Genomic DNA, 18,590 nt, shown 5'->3' with positions numbered 1-18,590 from the left:
TCAAACAGATCTGGTGATGCAGCAAATAACAGATTGTATGCCAGGACAGAGAGTCTGCAGTATTCAGATACAGGTCATCAGCACCTATATTGTTTCCCTGATTGATACCAAAACTCAAAACACAACCACGTGGCTCTTTACAAGCCTAAAATTGCAAAACTCAAAACACAAAACTCAAATTGCAAAACTCAAAACTCAACCACGTGGCTCTTTACAAGCCTAAAATTGTATTGTAGCTTCAAACTACTGTACTTTACACCATAGAAAACATGGAACACACAGAGAGAAAATAAGAGATCCACTCACCTTGCACCCGCTGACAATGTCATGACCCCAGTAATTTGGTGCACATTTATCACACTTCTCTCCTATTGTATTGGGAGGGCACACACAACGGCCGGTGACTGGATCACAATTATTACCAAGATGGGAACACTCACAAGCTTCAGGGGAGAGAGATAGAGAAATAAAACAGAGATAAAGTCATCCTCTCTCCCTGACATAGAGAGAGCAAGGTTAAGTCCATTTTCATCAGAGCTTTCACTACATGACACTTTTCTGTTGTCATATATCTATATCTATATGAAATAAAGTTATTCCTTCCTCTTGTTCCCTTTTGAAGTCTAAGGGTTCCTCTCCACTTCTTGTTCTTTGCTGGAATTTCTCTGCAGAGAGGCTCACTGTAGGCAAGCACTTCTATTTTAAGAGGGAGATATTTTTTAAAAAAATCAAATCTTCCTGGCTCCCCTTCTTTTCATCCTTTTGCCTCTAAAGAGGTGGCAGAAAGAGAATAAGAGAGGTAGTCTGAATAAATATCCTACCACTGAACTGATTGCAACTCCAAGTGGCGCTAATAATGTGGACAGCAGAAAACCCACATTCACCACTGAGATCCCCTTTAGTTGCATTGTACCGGGAGACTTTGGCAAACCAGTAAAGTGCCTGAAACCACTATGGCTTATTGTTAAAAGCAGCCAAGTCAGCAGGCTATAAATTGGCCATTCAGCAGTCTCAGTTTAACTAAGGCAGGAGGGGAGGGGGGTTTTTGGGTGCCACAAAGAGGGCAGCTTGACCCCGCGTCCTTCCTGATAAGAATTGTGTTGAAGTTGCTGATACATGGATTTTAGAAGAGCAGGATGTGCCCCAGGAATGTCTATTGGGGCCTCAAGGCTGCAAACTCTGGAAAAACCCACACCTAGTTAATCAATAATCAGAAGGAGCTTTTTGCTTGCCCATTGGAACTGCTTGCTTAACAAGTTTTCTTTAAGGGACATGTCATTCTATTACTAATGTATAAGTAAGGGGGAAAAGTTTGAGGTGGTGGGACTCTTCAGGACTGGACTCTTCCTCTGAATGCATCTTGTGTTCCCCACCGGCAGACAGGCTGCCGCTGTACCATTCGAGAGCCACACTCAGCTTTGGTAATTATCACGGGTTGGGGGTGTTTTACTAACCTGTTGCGGACGTGTATATAAGTGCTTGAGACTAAGTAAAGTTTAGCTTGAAGTGAAAGCACTTTTGTGTTGTCCTGTTTGTGCCAGCCATCTATCGGTGGGACGGCCGTGTCTCCCCGGATTTATTTCCTGACACCACCTCGCACAGAGTAAAAGTTACCAAGAGCTCTGGGTTGAAAGAACCCTGGGTAACAGCATCTGCTTCAGAAGCAGTTAAAACAGTAGAACAGAAATCTAGTTCCCTTCCTTCACCACATTCTGCTTTTAATGGGTCTGCAATAAACTCTTCAAACAAAATTAGACTCCGGTTTCAAATAAAATTGTAAGTTTAGAACAATGTAGTGCAGCAATAGAAGAAATAAATCAATGAGCTAGATGATAAAATCCAGAATTTTTATGAAGAGAATGATGGCACTAAAGCTCTAACTGGAGCAATTATCAGAGCTAATGTTGCTCTTCATAGTAAACCAGAATTCATGGAAAAAATATTAAATCTACAAATGTTTGGATTCTGGGTATTCCCAACGAATTATGATTGAAGAACTATCAGTTAAAGTGTCAGCTCTTTTAGCTTTATTGGCTGGAACTGAGTCATCTTAAAATATAATGGGCCAGATTATGGACAATCTAACACTTCCAAGAAGGCTGGCACAGGGCAACTCTTGACTCTACATCATGGGTAGCATCTTGGATGGGAGAGTTGCTTCCACAGCTAGGTGAGGAGTGGGGGCTCTGACCAATGCAACTGCATCAGTATGCTGGAAAAAGTAATTTGCTCCGGATTCATAGATTATAAAGCCACTGGTAACATCTAGTCTGACCTCCTGTACGATACAAGCCACAGAACTTCCTAATTAATTCCTGTTTCAGGATATTTTTTAGACTAACCTCCAGTCTTGATTTAAAAGTGGCCAGTGATGGAGAATCCACTACCACCCTTGGTAAGTTGTTTCAGTGGTTGCTGACCCTCATGGTTAAAAATATAGATAGGGCAGGTACAGGGTTGGCTCCGGTTACTCCCCCCTCACGCCCCACTACAGCAGAAAGGGAATGAGCAAGCAGCCCAGGCCTGAGTGACTATCTGTTCCCTCGTCTGTTTCTAGGGCAGCACTACAATGTACTACCCCTTGCTTCGGGTTGTGGCACAACCACAATTGAGCTCAATGAACAGGTAAAATGTACCAATAAAAAGCCTTCTATTGTTCAAAATATTTCTACTCCAACCAGAACTAAACCATGAGCATGGCGTGGAAACGTAGCAGTTGGCTGTGGTTGGGTAAAAATTGATCTCTCTAAAACAAATCAACTGCTGCAGAAAATGATTAAATGTTTGCCTCGAACCTGCAATGACCTTCATGAAGATGGACTCCTGTGCCCACACAGCTCCACTGACTGCATGTTGGCGTAGAGGCCCAGCCATGCAGAGCTCACTGAGGGACTGAGTCTGACACTTGAATTCTCTTCTCTGGATTTCCAGACTTTAGTACTATTCGCTACAAATGTTATTTAATTAAAAATAAATTGATATTACAATACACAATAATTATCGTGTGTGAGCTTAATAAAATAAATAATAAAAGCAGAATTCATTTGTTGTAGGTGAAGAACTGGATTCACATGTAGAAATCTTGTACATCTTTTCTGTACGGATGTCAATAATATATTGTGATACTTTGTTTTTCTATAATATACCTTTGTAGGTTTTATGTTTTTTTTATTATGCCAAAAATCTCTAAATTACATTCCTCTTGGATAAATGCTAGATAAAAGAGGCCCAATATTTTATTCTACACTTAGCTGTCTCTTTGGTGCTCATTTTCATGGACTTTTTTCGAGCATGATTTGATATACTTAAAAACATTCCGTCTTTTCTATGTGATTTATTATTCAATTCCTGTATTTTTTGTCTTTTGAAACAACATATAAAAAGCTTACTAAAAATAGATGGGGGCGGGAGGGACTTGCATTTTTAACAGAATTCCTTCCTGTCTATTTTCTTCATTTTAGAACTTCTAAAAATCGGAGTCTTCTGATTTTAAGTAGCTGGATTTTTTTTTTTAACAATGGCTTTCTCATCTGGTACAAAGCAAATATATTTCTGTCAAAAAAACAAAAACAAAACCCCTCCTAAAACAAAAAACTCCCTTTTTACCTGGATTGCTTTCCCAGCTTAATAGACTGTCTTAAACTTACGTCTTTTTGTGTTTGAAGAAACAGAATTTAAGATTTTAATGTAAAATCTCATTTATTGTCCTTTCATGCCCCTTACTCAACTACATGAAAAACATTTTGTAATGAGTGGGGAAACATGTATTTAAGTATTCTTATTATCTGTAGGATGATTAAAGACAGAAAGATTTCACAAAAGGGATGTGCTTTCTCGTTCTGTGACTGTTAGAAGAAGAGACCAATCATTAGGGTTGGCCAGAAAACAAGAATTCCATTTCATGAAAAACTTTGAGGTTTCCACATTTGGTTCTGTTCCAATGAGGAATGAAACCAAAACTTTCAAAACTGAGCTAGAGACAGAGACACTAACTCTAGAGCTGTGCCTGATTTCAGACATGTACTAACCACTGAGCTATAAGTGTCAGGAGCTCCCTCTGCCCCAATGAATAGTTAAATATTTACAGAAAGTGGAATAGCTCCAACAGAACCGATCAACAGAAGCAGCGGCTGACTCTATAGCCCAGTGCTTTAGGCACTCCCTAGGAAGCAGGAGACCCAGGTTCAAGTCTCTGCTATCCCAGATTTGGACCCGGGACTTGAACCTGGGTATTCCATATCCTGCATGAGTTCCCCAAACACTGGGCTCCTGGCTATTCTGGGTGGGTCTTGAGCTCTCTCTACCCCTCCCCAAAGAAATACAGACCTGAGAATCCTTCCCAACAGAAGCTTTGCTGAAACAGATATGTTTCTGTGAAAAAAATTGGTTTCAACACACTGGCATTTCCTGAAAAAAAAATTTTGTTGGAAAATTCCTGACCAGCTCTACCAATCATGAACTCCATTCACAGTTCTCTTGTTTTATGCACTAAGAGCTTGGTGATGGCAGTTACCGTTAGAGCTGAGTGAATAACTGATTTTTTGGTTCATAGGAATTTTTGGAAAAAATGAACAAAAATTCATTTTAGGTAGAACTGAACACTAAAATTGTGAAAATTCAGGCAAACTGAAAAAAAAATCCATTTCAGATTAAACAAAACTGATTTTGTTTCCCATTCCTTTCAAGGGCTTACTTAACAAAATGGCCAAACAAGGAGGGGGTCCTGCTGCTGCCCTCCCTATAACTTTAGCCCTGATGTTAGGGCATGAGAGATGTGGGAGACTTAGATTCAATTCCCACTCTGGCTAATGTAGAGAGGGAATTTGAACAGGGGTCTCCCACCATCCAGAAGACTGCCCAAGCCATTGGAGTATGGGATATTCAGGTGTGGCTCTTCTCTCAATATCATCTGCTGAAGCTACTCCTTATTTCATGGCGAGTCAGTGAGTCTCCCATATCCTAGGTGAGTGCCCTAACAACCAGGACAGTGTCCTTTTCACTCTCTCTACCCCTTATTCAGAGCAGGGACTCTGAACCTGGGTATCCCACATTCCTGGTGCCCTAGCCACTGGGCTATTGTAGGGCTCACTCTCTGACCAGAAATTCCATCCATGACCTGAGAAACCTTCCTGACTGATCATTTCTGCAAAAAGTTTACATGAATCACCATTTTCCGACCAAAAAATGTTTAATTAAAAAATTCCTGACCAGCTCTGTCCCTATGCCTTTTATGCATACCCATGATATAGCAGCTTGGCTATAAAAAGAGGTAAGAGTGGGTCACTCCATATTATCTTGTTTTCTCTCTGTATGCAGCTCGGCCCATGGCAATGCCCCCACCTTAGATATAGCGTAGGATAGTTCAAGGAAGAACATGCTACAGATTGAGAAGGGAAAAATTTGCAACAGGCCATGAAATGGGACCTCATTGTTTACGTACGAGTGCATCCTCCTTCTTCAAAGTTATAAAACCCACGAGCACAGCGATCACATTTCTTTCCTGCTACGCCAGGCTGGCAATGGCACTGTCCATTCTCATCACAGTCGAAGGACTTGGAACCAAAAGAATTGCAGTTACAGGGAACACATCCTCTAAACGACTGTAGACCAAATGTTCCAGGCTGCCACATAAGACAGAGGAAGAACATTTAGTATAGACAAGGTCTATCTACAGAACAAAGAGTTAAACAGTAAAAGTGCTGGGGGCAGAGGGTTTATTTGAGTTCTTTCCTCCTCAACGGCAATAAGAATAATCTGAAATAAATTAAAAATAAAGGGCCAGATCCTAAAGCCTTTGAGTTGAGGACATGACGTATCTTGCTGGCTCTGATCTGAGTAAGAACTTAAGTATTTGATCCAATGTTTATTAGAATTAGGGCACTTTGTGTTGCTGTGTAAACCTGATGAATTTTCCTATGATGTCTGTTTCTAGAACCTACCGACACATGTAGAAATAGAGGGTAATCAGATTGCAAACAACCTCCCAAAGACATACTCATAAGGCATCCCTAAGTATAGCAATTTATTTTAGCAGGGAGATTTTGAAGTCCGCTCTAAAAGGTCACTTATAGAACTTTGCCATTTAACCTGGCTGGAATGCCGGCTCCATCTTGCTGAACTGAATATTTGGATTGTGATATTTTTGAAGGTTATAGTCATAAGCTAACTGAATAAATACAAATACTGACCTATGCTTCAGCATAGTCTGCTATATGCTTTGCACATTATCATTATGATTTTTATTTGTCTGATTTCAGGCCCATTCTTGCTCCCACAGAAGGGAAACAGGATGGAATGGGAGGATAGATTTCACCTCCTTGGGCCAGGGACCATTTCTCACACATTTGTCAAACAGTATATATGACTACAGCACTCTGTGAATAACGCATAGAGATAACTTACAAAAAAACAACTGAACCCTCTATTTTGCTGCCAAAACAGGGGGGGGAAAGCATTAAGGTAAAATTCACAGGCCAAATTCAGCTATGGTATAAGTGAGTGCAACTTTATTTACTTCAGTGTGAGTTGCATCCTTTTATTCTAGTTTTGAGTGTTGTCCAATATTTTCAGGGCAATTAAATAGCTCTGACAGCCAAAGATAAAGCTAACCAATCAGTCTCTTGTTTCTCTTCATTTTATTCTTTTACTTTTTCTGCATTAACCGCTCCAGGGGCCTTCCAAAATCAAAACCTGAAGACAAATATTCTGCAGACATTGAATATCAGTGGCTATAACACTAAGTAGCTCCCCCCTTAAGCCTATCTGTATAAGGCAAAAATACTTGTGAAGAAAGGAAGATAAGGCTTTAATATATATCAAACTGGACAGACCTATGCTGAGCTTTCGGCCGATAGGTTAAATTGTTGACACTGAATCAGCTGAACAGAAGTTCTATAGCAGCACAAAATTCTTTGTATTAAAATGATGAGTTCAATTTTACATTAGGTTTATGTTTACTGTGAATATGACAGGGAAACCAAACTTTGCATATAGTGATTTTGTCATTAAAGTGCATGAGGCTGTGGAGGTGGAGTATTTTTGTTTAGCTGACATGGATCTGACATGGATCAGATTGCTGGAACAGGGCCTCTGGGCAGAGGTCAACTGGAAGAATCATGTGAAAACTAATGAAGGATCATACATATAACAAGTAATTATCCAAATTTTCATTTCCACATTTTATAGTGATATGCTACACTGGTATGTACCTTAGCATGATGAAACATAACAGAGAAAGGAATACCCAAACTCATGTAATTAAATTTCCAGGTTCAATTAAATCTACAGACCATCTCTAAAGATTTCTTTCATAAGAGGAAGAAATAGAATTCAAAAGAAGAAATGTGAATATGCAAAATTTCAGGACAGGGATTCAGATCAATGCAGCGAAGCAAGCATAACCCAGCATGCAGCTCAGCTCTCAATGAAAGGTTTCATAGGATCTAATAAATTCTGTTTATCAGAGTGAAAAACAGTAAAATTGGCTCACAGGCTAGAATTGCATAGCGTGAAGGAAAGAAGGATCACCAGCATACTGTATTGTCTACAGTGATGAGTTTTGCAGAGTGAAAGGCATTCTGATAAGTCATGCAGTCTCCCCCAGATTAATCCTCAATAAAATCTATTTATATATTGAAATTAAAACTCCATTTTATAAGCATCATATTTAACAGGGAGCAAATTTCTCACTTCTAAGACCCTGGATAAAAACAAAGAAATATTCTGAATCTTTCCGAATATACTATTATGTTTTGTCTTTATGATGGATGTTCATGTATGTGTAAAATATGTGCAAATAGTATTTGTGCGTATGGTTTTGGGTAACAAAAGTATATCCTAAACACTTCCATTTAGGAACAGGGCATTATAATTACACCAACTTCAAAAAAGCCTGCTTTGACTAGACATGAAAAATAACAGGAGTACCCTGATTATTGTTTTCAGTTGGGAAACAGATTCTTCCAATGTGCACTTTAGCCAGTAAAAGAAGTCAGCTCAAGTAGCTGGCACGTGAATTAGTGAAAACTCAAAGTCTACTACATACGATGATCCAGAACCCTTACATATGTTCATCATCAGGGTTGATCCTTCTACTGGACTAAATTTCTTGATATCTGGAATCCGTAAAGATATAGGGTAAAATCCTGCCCAGTTAAAGTCAGTGGCAACACTCCCATTGACTTCAATGGGGCCAAGATTTCACCCATAATTTCTGTATGTCTCACTATTGATTATGTTGTCTCTAGACTTATTCTGGTATTTATGGTTTTGCCTACATTGTGCTTTGGGCTAGGTTCAATCCTGAAGGAGTGTAAATATTTTAAAAGTCTGCATTTGTACCATGTCATATTCCTAAGCCTGTGGCTTCTTGATAAACTGTTAATTTAGCACAACACAGAATGGGTGTAAAAACCTCCAACCACGATTTGGGAGTCCCCATGCACAAACAAATGCTGAAATCCAGCCCATGCATCACACAGGTTTTCTGATTACCAAAGCGACAGGCCTGTAAGCACCACGTGGGCACCCGCTGGTACCAGTGAAGCCCCATCTCTGAGAAGGGACTTGGATTTGCTGAATGGCCCGTGGATTTTCTTTCCGTTTATGCACCTGTCTGCTGAGCTCACAGCGTTTACCCATGAATCCTGATTTGCAGATGCATCTCCCCGACATATCACAACGCAGTGACATGGATCTTAAAGGACTGCAGCCACAGGGTATGCAGAATTGCTTTTCTGGGGCCCACAAGTAGTTGGGCTTTAGGAGTGAAAGGCAAAAGACAGTTAGCCAACAAAGGCAGAGAAGTGATGTGGAAAGATGTTGAGAAAAAAGTGCGGCATTAAACAAAGATTAGCTCTGCATCTACCATCTGATAACATACTTATGAAACAAAATACACAAAATGTTGAATTTAACAATGGGAACTAAAATATAAACTCTATGGTTAGTATTAACTAGCTTTAATTATTGTATGTGCATATTGTACAGCAAAGGACAAATTCTGTCCTCTGTTATACCTGGTATGTTCCACTGATGTCAGTGGGGCTCCCTTGAATGAAACCTTTGACTAATGTTGAAAATCAAAGTGGGGCATTTATGGAGGCCCTGACCCAGAAATCTACTTGAGTAAGTACAAAGCTAAGTGTGGAAATAATCCATTCCATTTCCATAGAATTCCTCGTGTGCTTTAAACTAGGCACCTGTTTAGATGTTTTAACAGAGAGGGGCCAAAGTCAGGAGTTCTCACTCGGCAGTCTGTGGAGCTACAGTAATCTATGAAGCATTTTCTAGTGGTCTGAAGAACAAAACACTTTGAAAATCAAGGATTTGGGGACTGGGCTGTTGGGTGGGTCCATGAGAGGAACTATCTTTTGCAATGTTTTCCTCTTTTGAACTAATGCACCAAGACAACAGGCAGTTTTGCCATGAAAATCTTCATTACCTTCATGCCGTGAAAATCTTCACAATGCATAAAGCACAAAATTCAATGCAGAGAAGACAAGCATTTGCTTTTTTGCAAATCAGCCAGTCTCTTTTAAGGCAGTAATTTTTTCCTAAGGGCTCTCATATGTATTACCTTTTTCATATACATTAAGGATTGATAGTGTATATAATCTTCAGGTGACTTAGAATAAAAAGGTATACATGTTAATTACACAGAAAGTGGTATATTCATTTAGTGCTGAGTTTTCCTCCAGAAAACTCCCAGAATACACACTAATCTCCTGCTATAGCAATAAAACCATTTAACTTTTGCTTTTCTTTGCCTGGAACAATCCATAATATTTTTTTAAATGGACAAGCACTTAGTCATGTCAAACAGTGGAGAAGAGTTAAATGAAATCCCAGTTCTGATTACTCACCTTACACTCATCACAGCGACGTCCCACAACATTGGGCTTGCACTCACACTGCCCTGTCTGAGAGTTGCAGATCTCTGAGAATGAGCCATTGATGTTGCAGTGACATGCTACAGGGAAACAGAGTTGTCACAATGCACTTTGTGAGGACATGAAATGCATAATAAGTGAAAGATTACACTCCAATTTCAAAACAGTTTTTTGAAGCCAAGCATTTACAGTATTATTAGACTTATTACTGGCAAGGTCCTGTGAGGTGCTGATCACCTTAGACTCTCACTGATGATAAAGGCGGTTCAGGGTACTCAGCACATCATACTATCACACCCTATTTTAGGATTTGTGCACCTGTAACTGTACATTATAAAACTGTTTGCAAACTGAGGAATTTTGCTTCAAGATAAACCAAATCATTTGCAAGTCACCAGAATCCAAAAATAGGAGAGCATACTATTATGGACATGTTCACCTATAATCAAGGGTCTGAAACTTTTACTTCCTACTCTATAGATTACATGCTCAAAATCTCATGGAAAACTGAGGAATAAGGAACAAAGATCTGCTGAAACCCACTGCTTCTAAAGAGCAGCCTGTCCACTGTACCAAATCTTCGTATCAGCAGGATGGTGGTTGAGTAGCGATGAAAAGGTATAGGGTTGAGGTTTAGAGACTAGCTTGTTGTAATGCCCAAAGATGAAACTGGAGATCATATGCTTCCATGCCTCCGTCTCAGCCACGGGCAATGTAACTCAGGTAGGCACCCTGCTGCCATTGGCTGGCCTTATCCAATCTATGCCCAATCTCACTTTGAAAGAGCTATGGAAAGGAGTTATTGCTTCTCAAGGCAGTATACTTTTTGATGCACTGCATTCTAAGTTCTGATGCTCTGAGAGAGGAAGAACTTGATGCACAGCAAGGCTAGTCTATCAACTCCTCCTCCCACTCCCTTTGATCATGCCTCTCTCAGTCACACAGACCAGAGAATCCATAATGATTACAGAAGGGAGAGAGGTGGCTATATGATGGTGAGGAATGTGACCATATAGACACTTTTCACATCTCCCTTCACCTTCGTGAACAGGACCATCCGTCTCCCTTCTTCCCCAGGAGAGGAGTTCATATAGTCCTATGCTTCTTATACTATAAATTCCCTCTGCTTATCAGGTCCATGCTCCGGTATCTTTTGCCCCTGCCAGTTTCCCTGAATGCCTGTTTCTGGTCCTTCTCTCAAACCCCAACTTGACATTTCATTTTAAGAAACACTTGTAGTCCCAACAGTACACATTGTGATCAGCATTAAAAAGTTAGCATCCCACAGACCACCGCATGGCATTTCAGATACTGCAGTTATTCCTAGTCTATGTATGGGGAAATACTGCAGTCATCTCATATGACTGTCTCCGATCTGCAGATAAATGCTGGCTCTTATACAGAATGGTATTTTTTTATTTTTTTGATGTGCTATGTGATGATTGTCACTTCATAACAAAAGACTGCAGATTTTATAACTTGTGAGTCTATTCATTGCCCCTTTTTCCTAGGTCTTTAGATAAGCACTTCACATACTGGAATAAATACATACATACATAAATTAAAACCTGTACTGCCCTAATGTCTTTTTTTGGAACAAGCAAAGCTTGTTCATGTCTTCATAATGCTTTAATCTACTTACATTTTGGGATATATTTAATATAATACAAAGATTTAAAAACCCTTCTCCTGTAGATTGTATCACTTGTCCCCACTTTTCCCTGATTTTTTTTCTAGCTGCATCTTTGTCCTACTTCCCTCACCCTTGTATCCACCTTTCCTCCTATTGCCTCCCAGTTTGTTTACTTTTTAAAACTACCTACATTCCAAAAAGAATACATAATGATTATTATTACATACATCCTTCAAAATAGCTTTCTAATTCTGAGATCAACAGTGAAAGATTACACACTTGTAAACCTCCATTCTTAAAAGCATAACATAGGTTGTCAGCATGTAATATATATACAGTAAGTCTATTGAGGACTTCATTGGATTTTTGTCTTTCAGATAATTCCAAATATGGTATCTCAAGACTTTAAGACAGAAATTACACTTTTTACACAGATCAGGTTATGCTATTAGTAATATCATATTCAAAATTCCACACAGTGTACTCCTAGTTTGACTATGGATGAGCTCTTGAGAAGGAGTGTAATATAGTGGTTAGGGCATAAGTTGGAAGTCAAGACTCTGGTTCTTTTTCGCAGCTCTGCCAATGTGTATAATATGTATAGGAGTAGCATGTATTTAGTAGTATCATCTGCTAAATTACAGATCCACACAATAAACTGCATTTATTTCACTTACACACTGCTCACTGATTCACCTCCACAGTTATTGTCCAAACCTCTGAGCAACTTCAAAAAGTTGCAATTTAATAAAATAGCCTGTCAGGGAAATGTTTTGTTCTTTCCAGCAAAAGAAATTTCCCCCAAAATTACATTGGTCAAAATCTACTATTCATATCATACACACACACACACATCTATCTTTATCTATGGTATGGTACACACACATACACATCATTATGCAATTTTTTTCATCTGATCCAACTGTGATAGTACCAGGATAATTGCTTGCTGTTTTCTCTGCCAGATCGTGGCTGTTTCACACTACCATCACTAAAAACCAACCCAGAAGAATCATATCAAAGAGGCTTAGGACATTTGTTCAATATTCTTAGATTTGATTTTTTTTAAATACACTTTGAAATTCAGAAATGCTGTGATAATATACAGCTGGGCCATCATTTGAAACGGCTAATGCAAATGACAATAGCACTCTACTTAAGAAAGAGCAGGAAACATTTCGAATAATAACCTCAGAGCAAAATTCATGCTTTACAATACTCTGGGATTTCGCTCTTTGATAAAAAGTGAAAATTGAAAACAACCAAGTCAAGTCATAGTCCCTCTGATATTCTAGCTGCAGGGCAAACTTCAAGGAATGCTGTTAAAGAAATATAAAATCTTATTCAAGAAGAAAATCCACACGAAAGATGGAGAGAAAATAAAGGCAAGGTAACTGTGAACACGAGGATCTGAATACATTGAGGCTTTACTGTCATCATAACTAACTACAAAAGCAACAATTGTAATTATGTGTTAAAATGTATTTATTTTTAATATTTTTATTGTATGTTTTCATCATACCCCAGATACCTCCCCTTTGCAGTTGCCACTGTTGCAGAAATGTGCAAAGCTTCAGCCATGTCAATGTCTGAGGGAGGGCGAGGCAGTCCTGGGAGCTGTGCTTGTACCTGTAGTTTGATATGTGGAATGCACTGCTTTTTACGTGACATTATATATTTAAAGTCTTAGATCATGAGACATCATGCCCATGAATTATTAACCAGTTCTGAGACTACTTGTGAATGCTGAGTTTTTAGCACTGTCTAGGTGTAGAAGATTTGGAAAACCCTTTTGTTAGTTATGTCACCACTCTGTGCCTCAGTTTCCCCATCTGTAAAATGAGGAGAAAGATACTGACCATCTTTGTAAAGCACTTTGAGATCTAACGAGGAAAAGTGCTACATACAAGATAGATATTAGCATTATAATTTTGCATATACATACAGTATATAGAGATAGGTATGCATACATATCCGACTATACCTTTACACAAAATATTTTTATGCACCCATACAGCATATGGACACACGTATGTATATCCACACAATGGAAAAACTTGATAACTTGTCAATAAAAATGCTTTGAAATCCTCCATGAAAGGAACGCTATACACAAAGAACAAAGTGCTTTACAATAATTAATTCAACCTCTGATGGAGATAAGTATTATAATTGTATGCCAATTAAACAGATTGCTAAATAAAGACCAACATTTTCAAAAGAGGCCTCCCTAAGTTGGGGTACAGGCAGTCCTCGGACTTACGACACAACTGGTTCCTGAAAATTGTATTGTAAGTTGAAATGTTGTAACTCAGAATCGCAATCCTCTCCTTTGCAGGACCAAGCACTGTAAAGTCGAAACCAAGTGTTGTAAGTCGAATCAGGGTGTCAATTCAGAAACATCAGAAGTGCTGTTCATCGTAAATCAAACGTCGTGAAGTCGAGGACTCCCTGTACTTCTAGTTTTGGATGTCCAACTTTAAATACAAGTGGTTTGATATTCAGGGGTACTGACCACAATCCTAATTTAATTCAAAGGGAGTTGGTGATGCTCAGAACGTATGGAAAAAAGTCTTTAGAGTTGGGGTCCCAAACTAAGGTACCCAAATTTACAGACCACTTTTGAAACAGTGTGTCTAAATGACTTTCCCACTACCAAACTGCAAGTCAGTATCAGATAAAACTACAAAACCCAGTAGTGATGGCCCAAAGCTTCATATTCTAGCCAAATGCTGTAGAAACTGCAGCCCATGAAGCATACTGCAGTAAAACAATTGCCTGATTCTCTTCTAACTTACATTAGTTTTACACCAATGTAACTAAATTGGCCTCTGTGGCCTTCTGATTTATCCTAGTGAAAGAGGAGAATCAAGCCCTAAATGAAGTAAAATGTCGAACAAGTGGGCCTGAAAAACACAGTCTTAATAGTAAATGGCAGTTGTGTTTACTGATTACTGTATCTCTTAAAACACCATTTTAAAAATGTAGCCCCTGCTGCAATACCAAACACACATATTTATCCTTGTCACTGTTTACATGTAGCAGGATGCTTTTCAACAATTTCGACTTTATATATACACTGAAATATCTCCTTCCACACATAGATATATAGCATCATTTTTACTTATATAAATATATTGAATCACTCACATGCATGCCTCCCCCCCCCCCCACATCTCAGGTACACATCAGTTATGTGGATATGGAATATATCAGTTCTGTCAGGAGCAGCCAGAGTTCAGGACTTACATTGACAATTCTTTGGATCAAGAGCATCTCCAAAATATCCATCAGCACACCTTTCACAGTATTGACCTGTTATACCAGGCTTACATATCAGGCAAGCTCCAGATAAGCTGTCACAGCTGCCAGGAACGGAGAAGTCAAGGTTGTCATTACACTGGCAGGGCCGGCATGATCCTCCTGGTATTAAAGGTTGTCCAAAATAGCCATCTGCACACCTAAGACAAGAGATACTATCAATCAGGGTACTTACATAGTCCTGTTAGGAGAAATGTTTACAGTTTTGTTGTCTCACTAATCACTAAGGATGATTTGATTTTTCTTTCAAGTATTTTTTTAAGTGCCTTAAAAAACAGCACTGTAGATACAGAACCGCTGAAATCCTGCCAGCTCTGCTAGTAATTAGATTTCAGTGGGGGTGCGGGAATCTTGTCACTGGCACTGAAGACGAGACAAAAGCATAATAAGAAATCTGTCTATTGGCACTCCAGAGGAATTCAGGTCCATGTTGGAAAGCCTTTGTACAGCACATCATGTGTAGCTACCCAAGTAAGCTGCTTTTCTGTACTCACTAATCAGGAAGACTGACAATTCCCCTCCCCCACCCCATTCCTGGACATAAAATATTTTTTGGGAAAACAAGTTCACCTGATAATACAGCAGCAAATGTATTTGTTTTCCTAATAAATAAATAAAATAAAATAATACACAACAAATCTGCGACATGGAACAATCTGTTTAATATTAGAGGGATGTATGTCTGTCACACAGAGGTCATGTAGAATGAACTCAGTAATGCAGGAACCACTTAGTTGTAGCTAAGTAAGATATACTGCTCATTGCAAATTTCAAACTAGGGATGTTAAAAAAATCACCTATTTTTCAATTTACCTGTCAGTTGCTTTCTATAGGTACCATGTAAAACATTACTGCACCTGAGTGAACACTACTGCATGTTTTGAAAGTGTATCTTTACTGTTGCAGCCCATTTTCTATTTATATTCCGCTCGGCTCTCCCTTTCCATTGCAATTGCTCACACTTCACAGTAAGACCAACTTGTAAAGGAAGAAGTAAAAGAAGGAACGTAAAAGTCTCCTAATTCAGGCTAATATTGTTGTTCATGTCATGTCGTAAGAATTCAGACTAACGTAAAGGAACACTAAAACTCTATGAACCTCCATGTTATTTAAGCCAGTGTCTCCAACGAGCTGACAGCTCCATCTCATCACCTACCAGGCAGGATACACAAGCAAGAATCTTGTGCATTATGCCTGGATATATCCATACATCTCCACTACACTTTCCCTCTCAGAACTTCAGGGGCAACTTCACCCATTTCCCTCAAATTCACCCTTTCTTTGCACTCAGCACATCCCATCAAGGTTTCTAAAGGGATCCAAACACTTATTGTACCACTGTCTTATGAAATGGTTATTAGTTTTGACACTAACAGAGCTCATAAAGTGCTGGATGATTGAGAGTGGAGAGAAAATGCTATCTGGATCTGATCAAATATCTATCTATAGCAGGATGCTATACAATTTAAATATAATTTTTCCTATTCCACCATCATATCTAAAATTGAAAACTATTACAGTCTAGATTATGTAAGCCTTACTCACACAAACAGTCCAAAAGGGATTATCTGTATAGGTCAGTGGTGGGCAACCTGCGGCCCGCTGGCTGCATGTGGCCCGTCAGGGTAATCAGCTGGTGGGCCACCAGACAGTTTGTTTACATTTACACCAAATGGCAAGATAAAGTCACCAACGCAGAGGTTCTTCAAAGGGCAAATTTACCAACTGTGTCAGCCCTGCTCAAGCAAAGACGACTGCACTGTCTGGGCCATCTGAGTAGGTTGGAAAAGGAATGCATACCCAAGGTCATGCTATACTGGGAGCTATCAGAGGGAACAAGTATTACAGGACGTCCCAAGCTTCGCTATAAAGACACATGCAAGCAAGATATGAAGGAATTTGGAATTGATCTTGACCAATGGGAAATCTTGGCAAGTGTTCATAATAAGGGGCGCCATCATCTCCCTCAGGCTATCAAAGTCCATGACAGGAGCTGGCTCCTACAGCTTGATGAGAAAAGAGCCCATGGGAAGCAAGCAGGTACCAACCAAGACACATACATTTGCAATAACTGCCAAAGATAATGCAAATCTCAGATTGGCCTATTCAGTCACGAGACATTGCAAACTATCTACACCATAGGTTGCAATTCCCACCGTCTCTCACAGATGAAAGGATGCCAACACAAACACAAGTCACTGACATACTCTGTATTTATCTGGCACATACATCCAGTGGTAGCTGCATGGCTTTTGCTGCCCTAGGCATGCTGGAAAATATATAACTCCTTCTCTCACCACCTGCAGGTTGCATTCACACAAGGAGCCACAGAACACCAGATTTTGCTTTTCATTTAAAGAGGCCTGCTCATGGATTATGGTACTAGTGAAGCATGCAGAATCAAACTTATGCTAAATCCTTTACTACACCAGTTGCTTGGTTATTGCCTCCTCCAACTATATTGTTGAGCTTGACCTGGGTAGCAACTATTAAGTAATTTCCAACCAATAGAAAAGTACTTTGATCCAAGAATCCCTATAAACTGTTAAAATTGTTTGGGTTGCAAAGCCAAGTACTCTAAAGTTAGGAAAATACTAGATTCATGGTTGCCTGTGCAAACTTAATTTAGTTCCCTCGTGCTTCCAACCTATGTATTCAATAAAGCAATGGTGCTATGGAAAAAATAGCATGTGATTAACCACCACAATGAATATGCACAGGGTGGCCAAATTAAGGTTGCATGCACAACCATAAATCCTAACTTTTGAGTGCCTGGCTTTGCAACCTAAACAACATTCTTTTAACATAGGTTGGTTTTGGTTGGTGTTTTTTTCTTTTGGGGCGGGGGGTATTTTTAAAATAACAAAGATAAAAACACATTCTATTTTGTATCACTATAACAATCCCCCCATCAAATATCATCATCAGGGTTTGATCCCTGAGCAGTCAGTATTGTAGCAAAGATGGCTACTGCTTGAGCCTTTGTTAGCTAGCAGCAAGAAAAAGCAGTTATCACAGAGAAGGAACGTGCTGCTGGTACTATGTGCTGGGTCCAGGAGGTGTTCCAGGGGAGCCCAGCCCTTCTCTCTCTTCCTTGCCTTGTGAGATGGGAGGCTCCTTCCCCATGTGATGCCCCCAGAAGGGAGGATGGATGGCTGAAACTACGTGCTGGGTGCAGGGAGTTATGGGGAAGATCGACTTGGTTCTCTTTTGCCTCCCTCCCTCACTAGTTAGGGGAGCTCCTGCTCTATGTCATGTCCCCAGAATGGAGTAGGTAAATTGTGACTCAGGCCATGTATTGCGTTGAGATGGGTTATGGGGGCGCTTGGCTTGGCTCTCTCTCTTGCCCCTCTGGGAGTTGGGAGAACTCCAGCCCTATACCACACCCCTGAGGAAAGAGAAAATGGAAGTCTGGGGAAGAAGGATTATTAGGGGAACTTAGCCTTGTTGTCTCCCCCACATCCCCCACATCTAGCTGGTCTGGCAGCTCCCAAGCATTCCCAGAGCAGTTCCTTCTGCTGCCACTGTTTTGGTAGTGACACAGGCCAAGCTTTACAGAGTGGTCAGTGATTTTGACAGGCTACCAAAATTTTCCCGACAAACCCAAGTGAGAACTGACAGTGATTTTTGATACTTTAACATTCTGCTAAATCTGAATGCAATTTCATAGGACAAAAAAAGGCACTTTGGAAGCTGGGGGTGGGGGGTGTGAGCTTTTCCCAGCTGAATATAAGACCTGCTGTAAA

The 18,590-nt window shown here is 39.7% G+C and overlaps 1 protein-coding gene across 1 annotated transcript in view; it reads right to left on the bottom strand.

Annotated features, from left to right (window-relative positions):
- The window catches only part of LAMA2 (laminin subunit alpha 2), a 340,783-nt gene that overhangs the window by 159,762 nt on the left and 162,431 nt on the right, over positions 1 to 18,590 (bottom strand). Inside the window, exons 19-22 of the mRNA XM_077812149.1 lie at positions 14,773 to 14,984; positions 9,864 to 9,970; positions 5,441 to 5,621; positions 307 to 443 (exon numbers count right to left, since the gene is read on the bottom strand). Of these exons, the coding sequence (XP_077668275.1) occupies positions 307 to 443; positions 5,441 to 5,621; positions 9,864 to 9,970; positions 14,773 to 14,984 (637 nt within the window). The remainder of the gene's footprint in view (positions 1 to 306; positions 444 to 5,440; positions 5,622 to 9,863; positions 9,971 to 14,772; positions 14,985 to 18,590) is intronic.

The sequence above is a fragment of the Eretmochelys imbricata genome, chromosome 3, assembly GCF_965152235.1.
Source record: "Eretmochelys imbricata isolate rEreImb1 chromosome 3, rEreImb1.hap1, whole genome shotgun sequence".
Classification (NCBI taxonomy): domain Eukaryota; kingdom Metazoa; phylum Chordata; order Testudines; family Cheloniidae; genus Eretmochelys; species Eretmochelys imbricata.
The sequence above is the reverse complement of the archived record's forward strand: the minus strand, read 5'-3'. Positions and strand labels throughout refer to the sequence as shown.